Here is an 8,952-nt window from a genome sequence, read left to right on the forward strand (position 1 = left end):
CATCAGTAACCCCAAGCCACCCAGACCACACTCAGGGTCTTCACACTCCAGAATCCATCCACTTATCCACTGACTGCCTCTGGTTTGCCTGCACCTGCCTTGTGAACGTGGGTCATTTGACTAGTGGGCTGGAAGGTGTGCAAGAGAAGTCAGGTACCTGACTGGAGGGGAGATGCTCCTGTGTGGGCAGAGGTGGGCATGGATGAGGGAGCCGGACTAGGGAGGAAGCATCCTTGGATGGTCCATGGGCCATCACAGGCTGACCTGCTTTTCTCTCTGCCAGGCTGTTCTTTGCTGGAGCCAGGGAGGGCCACCTTCCCAGTGTGTTGGCCATGATCCACGTGAAGCGCTGCACCCCAATCCCAGCCTTGCTTTTCACAGTAAGGTTCCCTCCCTCTGCCAGCCCTGCACACACCCTCCCTCTTTGTGCTGCTTTGAGCTGGGAGTTCACAGTTCCCACACACGCCCCTGTCACCCTTGTGCGCCTAGGTTTCTCTGGGCCTTAAATAATCTGGCAAATGGTATACATGGGCCTGATTAACATCAAGAGATATAGCAAGCAAAGACCCTGAGTCCTGAAATACCTTAAGGTTCCCAGGCTGGCTCATTCCATTCTCCCATACTCTTGGGTCAGACTGAAGTGGCTGCTTCAAGATTTTACAACCTCGCAAAGAAAGTTCTTTCTTGGCTCCCCCTGTACCTGTTACCCACAGGGTAGCAGCTTTGGGCCTCTGCTCCTGGCTGATCACTGCACACTCCCACCCCTCCCCATCAACCTGCCTGCTCCAGGAGGCTCTGCCAGTCTCTTGGGAAACATCACTGAAACAAATTTGGTCTCAGGGTGCACCAAATAAGAAAAATCATAAAGGAAGACTGGTACACTGGTAAACCGAAAATGGAGAAAAGGAAACTCGGGATGGGAGGGGTGAATGGTAAATGGTGGTAAATGGAGGTGGAATTACCCCGGAGTAGAAGCATTTAGAGAGAGCAAAGAGAAGGAGCAAAGATTTGTTCATAACACAGGGATGTTATGAGGGTTACATGAGTTAATATTTGTAGAATGCTAAAGAAAGAACCTGATGCTTAGGAAGTGCTATATAACTGTTTATGATTTAAAAAAAAATAAAAGAAAAGGAAGGAAGAAAAATAAATTAGATGACTCAACCAGGAAAAGAGGATGAGGGCAAGAATAAAGCCTTAATCTGCAGTTAACAACCTTCCCTAAGGGATAAAAAAAACAAAATTAGCTTGAGCTTCAACCAAGGAAGAAATATAAATGAGACCAGGGTGGCATAGGGCTGGCTGCCACCAGTGTGGCCAATCCAGTTGTTTACAGCCAGTATCTGTTCTGATTGGTTAGTGCCCATGCTGTACCTGCTGTATCTGTGGTTAAATGTTTTGATTATCACCCATGTGGTGAGAAAGAACTTCCTGGTGATGAAAGTGTTAGCAATGACCTGAGTTTCTAGGAGAGGTTGTAAAGTCTCCATTTTGAGAGATCCTCTATAAAATGGCATCGCCTGCCTAGAGGCAGGGGAACAGCCCCGACCAGTAAACAGCTCCTCCAGTCTCCTAATGTCTTTCTGATCACCGATGAGCTTCTTCCACTCCCCCCAGTGCATCTCCACCCTGCTGATGCTTGTCACCAGCGACATGTACACACTCATCAACTATGTGGGCTTCATCAACTACTTCTTCTACGGCGTCACAATTGCTGGACAGATAGTTCTTCGGTGGAAGAAGCCAGACATCCCCCGCCCCATCAAGGTGCGAGAACCTCCCTTTGGGGCCCCTCCCCCTCCTCCACTGGTTCTAGCTAAGCTCAGATTTTTACATCACCTTGTTCTCGCTGCTGACCGCAGCTCATCATCTCCATGAGTGTGGGAGACCCTCTGGGAAGCAAAGGCCATGTGTGAATGGGGCAGCCATTTCCATTCTCCACTGGGGACAGGACCACAGCAAACTGCAGCTGGAGGAATAGGTTAGATGAAGTGATACTTCCATCCTGTCATTCCTTTGTTTCCTATGGCTCTCACTCTTTAAAAAGTCAGCTGATTTTTCCTCGACCTTCTAACCTGACCAGTCTCCTACTTGTCCCTCCAGGTAGCTGGGTTCACTCATGCAATCTCTCCGTCTCATCCCGGAATGAGTTTCCTTCTCCCATGTGCCTCTCCAAATTTTAACCATCTTCCACACTCAAGGACCTCTCTTCCTTGAAGCTTCCCAGTCCACTCCAGCCTTCCATGATCCTCCCTTTTTAAACTACTATGGCCCTGCATGTAGTAGGGTGCCTGGTGAACCTCTCGATTGTACAAGGAATAAATTTGTGATAGGAGCAGATGGGAGTGCTCAGAACAACATATGCCAGAGTGCTGTGGGTTCTCCTGCAAATTAGAAGACTAGGGTATATCCCTGAGCTATTTGAACAATCCTATTCTGGAAACACAGACTAGACGCTTCTAGAAGATTCTGCCAGCTGAGGAATCGAGGGCTCTCGAAATCTCTCTGCCACTTTCCTACCATTCTTAGAAAGCCTGCTAGAGAGAAGAGGAAGTAGAATAACCCCATCTCCCTACCATACGCATACCCTCTAAGAGGAGAGAGGACAAGAGGAGAAAGGCAGATGAGTCCAGAGTCTTGAAGACTCTACAGTGCACTTCCACCTGTGGTCACAGTAGTGGGTGGAGCCCACAGAGTTTGCTTCTTCCTGAAGTAAATAAGGCCCTGGGCTGCCTTATGCCACACTAGGTTTCCTGATTTCTGTCGTCTTGGCAGAAACTGCTTGAAACAAATTGGGACTGTCCCCGGTGAGAGGGAGAGACATTTGCCACATCCTGCCAGCTGGGGGAGGGGAGCCCGACTGACAGGTCATCTCCTTCTTGCCCCTCATTCATTTCTTCTGCTCTCCTTCTCCGGAGGACCTCAGCAAACATATATCAATATACCAGCAAGCTCATCAACCTACATGGGCTTCTCTTGCTGCTACAGGCACACAGCTGGATGATGAGGCCTTGTTTGCTCCCACCTCAGAGGACAATGAGGACTGTCCCCTCCCTAGGCCCCCCACTCCTCTAACTGTCCCACTGCGCACGTTCACCAACGTCTGTTGACAGAGCACTTGCCCCACCAGGGCTCGGGGTGTGGGAGCCACAGAGCTGAGTAAAACCCAGCTTTGCCCTCCAAGCGCTTCCCTGTGGGTGAAGAAGGGGGAGGGTGCCCTGAGGCTGGGGGCCATAGGATCCATGCAGGTAACGGTGTCTCTGATCCACAGGTCAACCTGCTGTTCCCCATCATCTACCTGCTGTTCTGGGCCTTCCTGCTGGTCTTCAGCCTGTGGTCGGAGCCTGTGGTGTGTGGCACCGGCCTGGCCATCATGCTGACAGGGGTGCCTGTCTATTTCCTGGGTGTTTACTGGCAACACAAGCCCAGGTGTTTCAATAAGTTCATTGGTAAGTTGTTGAAGATTCTGAGTGGCTAGAGGGCCCCCTGGTCTGGAATAGAGTGGTCAGCAGTCTGGCTGGGGAACCCCACCAGGATCAGGAGGCTGGGCCATAAAGAACTGGAGAAAGGGTCGGGACGGGACAGGGCAGGTGCCTCCCCAGAGACCTCTAAGGAGAGGAGAACAGCGGATATTTCCGCACAGACCTTAGGCCTACCAGAGTGGCCATCCTATAGCAGCTGCCCTGGGCTGCATGGAGACCAGGGGACACCCGAGAATTGGCGGTCTGTGGGCATGGAGCCTTGAGGAGAAGGAGCGGCCAGCAAACAGGCCGCCCAGAGACGGAGGAGGTAGGTGAGGTGATCGTCTCCTGGAGAGGGAGTCCCCTCACGGCGCTGGCGGCTCAGCTGAGGCAAAACGCTGCGGCAGGAGATCTGGGAAGGGCCCTGGTCTGGCTGGCCAGGTTGGTGGGACGTTCAGCGCTGATCTGGTTCCTATGTGGCCTCCTCCCACAGAGTTGCTGACCCTGGTGAGCCAGAAGATGTGTATGGTTGTGTACCCCAAGGTGGAGGAGGACTCAGGGACAGAGGAGCTAAGCGAGGACATGCAGCAGCAGTGGCAGCCCACTGCCCCCAAGGACAAGGATGCAGAGGAGCCCTGAGGACCACCCTCCCCTCTCAGCTGCTTCCCCCCTCCTTCATCCCCTCTCTGCCCTCCTGCCCTGCCTGGGTCCCCCAAACACACAGACACCCCTCTGCCTCTTGTCAAGCAGGGGCAGGACCTGGGTGTGGGTGGTGAGAAACTATAAACAGAGATTCTGACATTTGTACCCAAAGATCCAGCCTCCTCTCACCCCCAAGGCCTGTGTCTAAAGCCGTGGAGCTTCCAGGGGTGCCCTACACGGCCCTCCCTCCTGGGCCCACACCCTTAGTCGCTTCCTCAGGAACCTGAGTTCAGGGCTGCCTTCCCTCCCCATTCCTGAGCCCAAGGGAAGCCTCAGCTCCAAGAGAAGTGGCAGCAACAGTGAGTCACTTGGGGACAGACTCGAGCAAATCTGTTACCATTAAAGGTCAGCTGAAGAGACCCAAATCCCCCTCCCTTCACCAGTGACCGAAGACATCAGAGGTGATGCTTCCCTCCTCTGGCCCACCCCTCCCCCTCCTCCCTCCTCCCCCCTCCAACCCCCAGCCTGGGCCTTCTGTGCAGAGTGAGGTTCCTGTCAGGACAGCATCTCCCCACTGACCTAAGGACCAATGGGCAGGAGGACTTCCCCCTCCCCTAACCCCGGCCGGGCCTATGGAACAGACTGGGAAAGGCTCAGATTGTAGAAACCCAGCCTTGCCCCTGCCTCCTCCCCCCAACTCAGTGCCAAAGCTTCCTGAAGCCAGAAAGCTGCTTATTTCCAATGTAGTGGACATTTCTCTCCTAATGACAAAGGAGCTCCTCTCTTCCTCCCTCCCACCCCCATGGGAAGGAGCCCGCCACCCTGTTACCCCCGCAGTGATGCTCCAGCACAGCCCCAGGCAGCCAGCACTGCCAGCACCCCCATCTTGCCCTTTTCCTCTTCTCTGGACTTTGGCTCCTGGGGTGTGAAGGCTCCCCAAGCCCTTCATGCCTGAAAGTCGAGCCAAATCAGCCTTAAGTCACCTCCCATCCAAGAACTGGACCTAAAAATACCCCCTTATTTCCAGCCCTCCGGTCAGACCTGGCATGAAAAGCCTTCCAGGGAGGGAGGGCTATTTCCCATCTCCCCAGAGGTACCCCTCCCATCGCCTCGGAGACTGTTTGGGGAGAAAGTGTATTCTGAAGGCCAGTTCCTCCCCCAACTCAGATAACCCCTCCCTCCTTTCTGCTCACACCACTGTCCTGTCTGGACAGCCTCCAGGACAGGATGAGAGGACAGTGGCAGAAGGTACCCACTTTGGAGGCTCTCGGAAAAGCCCGTTCTCTATGGTTTGCAGACTTGTGGCCATCCTGTCCTGCAGGCAGAAGCTGCCATTCCCTGTGCTCCAAAGAAGGTGCTGGTGTTTGCCCTGGGCCCTTACAGCCTCCTAGCCACACCTGTTGTGCTAAGGACTGGGATCCTTTTATCCCAAGCAGGAGTCCCCCGCTTCCCCCAACTCCCCATCCTGTCTGCTGAAACTGGAAAACCTGGGGAGTGCTCCTGGCCTACTTGGGTCTCCCAGCCTCCCACCCGGCCTGCTTGAGCCTGCATTGGTAAGGTGCGGGTTTGGTCCGAGATGTGGTCCCTTCAGAGTGGACTCCAGGAAGACTGGGGCTGGCCCTGGAGGCTCAGGGGAACATCCTCTTGTTCCCTCTTCTCATTCCTCCAACCTCCTTCCATTATTGTTTTTTGTAAAGTGGATGCCTTACTTTTTGGATAAATATTTTTGAAGCTGGCATTTCTATTTCTTTTGGATTTTTAAGGTTGTTTTCTTTTTTTTTCAGGGAGGGTTTTAGTTATACCTGGATAATAATCTTCTGTCTTTGAGTTGGTTTAAGTTTTAGTTGTGTGTTTTGTTTTGTGAGGGTTTGTGGTTTTTTTTTTTCTTCTGTTGATGTAATAAAATTTTAAATGGAAATCAAGTTGGTGGTGTTGATAATTCAATGACCTTCCAAGACAGAGTCGCCAGGCACTTCCTGTCTCTGTCAGGAGGGAGGTCTTTGGTTGCCAAGTTCCTTCCAGAATGGCATTCCTGAAAGCCCTCGCGCTCCATAGCTTCGAGCTGTCCCAGGGCCCAGTGCCAGCGCGTTTTAACAGCTCCCTCTCGTTTTGAACCGAAAACTTTCTCGTTGCTTCTGTGAAGTCACGAGCTTTAAGATCCTGCCTAGGTATTGTTCTGAGAGCCTGCAAACTATCTGGGAAGAAGAACCTCATCCCTACCCAGGGTGGGAACATGGGCGACAGAGAGAGCACCAAGCTGAGTGGAGAGAAGCAAAGGCATCAGAAAGGGACAGGCTGAGCCTGTGGAGAGACCCCAATGAGGGTGGGGGGGCGGGTAGGCAGTTAGGAGAGCACCCAGCTGGATGCCAGGGGCTTGATGGGAAGGACTGGGAGGTGAGGTGGGGGTCCACTCAGCTGTCCGAGTGGAAGACTAGGAGGGCACTGAGGGATCCAGAAAGAGGAGGAAGCAGTCAAGGCAAGGACAAGTACCTCCTGGCGCTCTGGGTTAATCGCTGGAGGAAGTTGACAGGATTAGTCCTTGCTTGGAGTCCCTCCTTTGTGGGCAGCCCTCCCGGCTGCCTGTCCTGAGACGGCATCATTCCAGAGCCAGCACTGCTGACAGACATGTGGAGGAGGCAGGGCCGGGGGCAGGGGGGGTGAAGGGTGTGTTAAGACATCACCCTTCACCATCTGGAACACTGTGAGGACACTGGCAGGCAAGATGCCTCCACTCCGAGTCCCAGCCTGGCCCCAACACGCCTGTTCTGTGGCTGGCATTCTAGACTGAGGCTGGAGGCTTGCCATTCACAGGGGCACAGACACTTGGCTCTGAGACCCAGCCCAGCCACCAAACAGCTGTGCGTCCTTGGGCAAGTCAGTTAACCTATTTAGCACTTTTAGAGGGATGAAAAAAGGAGACTGAATCTAATCTCAAAGGGTTCCTGAATCTCCCAGCCCATGGCTATCCCAAAAGAGTGAGAGCAAACTGGGCAGAAGCCAGTCTTGTGCAAGAGGCCCTTCTCCAAGCGTCACATCCCCCTTGGGGATTCCCCCAGTTCCCCAACACACTTCCTTTCCCCAGGCTGCCCGAGGCTTCCTCATGTCACCCCATTCCAGCAAGTCCAGCCCTCCCCAACCTCTCTCAGTCCCTGGAGACACCTGTCCCTGGGGGCCCCCTCTCTTTTGTAAGGTGACACTTGCTGATCTTTTCAACCTGCTCAAAAGGGCAAATGTGGGTCTCCTCCTAGGCAACACGCATTTATTTTTAACCTGGGCCTTTATGCTGTCTTAACCCTGTCAGTCACTTTAATGCGAGGAATTTCAGACGCTCTGATCTTAGGGAATTTGGGAGCCTTTGGAGGTCACTGAAATCACAGCTGCTTATGCATTCATTTATTAATGTAGTCAAACAATAAATATTTCTCTAACCATTGTATCCAGGATTTTGCTATACACTGTGGGAATAGCAAACTTACTCTTGAATTTTCCAAGTCAGCACAGACTTCAAATATTTCGTTTCACTGTCTCCGTAAGAACATTCATATATGTCAACCCACGTGTCCTTAATTTTAGTTCAGGCAATGTTGTCACCCTAGCTGAAAAAGTATCTGACCTACCTTTAAGGAGCAAATAGTCTTCGAGGGGGAAAGAAGATAAGAATGCACATGGCACGTATGTGTGCACATCACAGATCACTGCCCACTCTGCTGAGCTGCGTGTGTCTGCAGGCAGGGTTGGACCCACCCTGCACAGTGCCTGGGACCTACGTGCAAAAATGCCTGTCCAGTTGAGGCTTCAGACAAAGCTGCAGGTAGCATGTCACTCAGGAGACACAGATAAACCCCGCAGGGGGGGCAGTCAGAGGGCTGGAAGGAGCCTGACTGGCTGAGACCATTTGTTTTCCATACATTATCTTATTCAAAGTTTAATTAAAACAACAAACAAAGTAGGCATTACTACTGCCATTTTACAAGTGAGATTAAGTAACTGGCCCAAGGTCACCAAGTGGTAGGCGACAGGGAGGTCTGAGCCAGGTTCTATCTGACATGCTCGCTGCCTCCCTGCTGGAAGGACTTGGTGGAGGAGGTGGTGTTTGAACTGAGGCCTGTTACAAAGTCATTAAGATACTACAGGGGCTTTGTTTCAGTTAATGCACACAGGTAGCAGCAGCAGCTGCAGGGAGAAAATGATCCTGCTGACCAGGGGACCGTGGGGGGGCTTCCATCCGCTCCCGAGCAACTCCGCAGAACCCAAGAACCCCACTGCCCTTGACTAGCGCTACCCTCCCTACCCCCTCCCCCTCCAGTGCCCTCTCCTTCCCTGCCCCGACATCCAGAGCACCCCGGTTACTGGGAAACATGGCAACGTCAGCCAGGGAGGTGAGGGGCCGAGATCACTTATCTTCTCCACTGCGGAGCTCCGAGCGTTCTCATTTCCTGCTGGCCTATCTGCACACCTCCCGGCTTCCTCTAGCCCCGGCTCGCCCGCTCCTGATGCAGTCTCCCCCTCCCCCAGGGTGCTGGAATGAGGGCAAAGAAAGCTCTCTGAGTCACACAGCTCCCCCTTTCCCTAGCCCTTCTTCCCCGGGGGGTTTTAAGAACTAGACTCCTGCCCTTCCCCCCCCACGTCAGCGCCTCGGCCTTGCCTGACCTTCGGTGGCCTCCTCTCAGCCTCGTTTTCCTCCTTTATAAGGCAAGGATAAGTACACCGTCTATCTTGCTTACTTTCATATCTGATTCACAGGGAAATGGTCTGCAAGGAAAAAGGTATGTTTCAAAGACTGAAAAAGCATAACACCAGAAAATGCAAGGCCTTAACTATCATCACTAGTTCATCGTCAGGGAGTGAA

At 52.8% G+C, this 8,952-nt stretch overlaps 1 protein-coding gene across 2 annotated transcripts in view; it reads left to right on the forward strand.

The window, feature by feature from the left end:
- SLC7A8 (solute carrier family 7 member 8) overlaps positions 1–6,021 on the forward strand; it is a 57,673-nt gene extending 51,652 nt beyond the window's left edge. For both annotated transcript variants that reach the window (XM_059058728.2, XM_059058731.2), the window contains 4 exons: positions 284–380; positions 1,618–1,767; positions 3,272–3,449; positions 3,955–6,021. In XM_059058728.2, the coding sequence (XP_058914711.1) occupies positions 284–380; positions 1,618–1,767; positions 3,272–3,449; positions 3,955–4,100 (571 nt within the window). In that variant the 3' untranslated portion in view covers positions 4,101–6,021. The remainder of the gene's footprint in view (positions 1–283; positions 381–1,617; positions 1,768–3,271; positions 3,450–3,954) is intronic.
- Positions 6,022–8,952: the final 2,931 nt, after the last annotated feature.

Source organism: Kogia breviceps, chromosome 3 (assembly GCF_026419965.1).
Source record: "Kogia breviceps isolate mKogBre1 chromosome 3, mKogBre1 haplotype 1, whole genome shotgun sequence".
NCBI lineage: Eukaryota > Metazoa > Chordata > Mammalia > Artiodactyla > Physeteridae > Kogia > Kogia breviceps.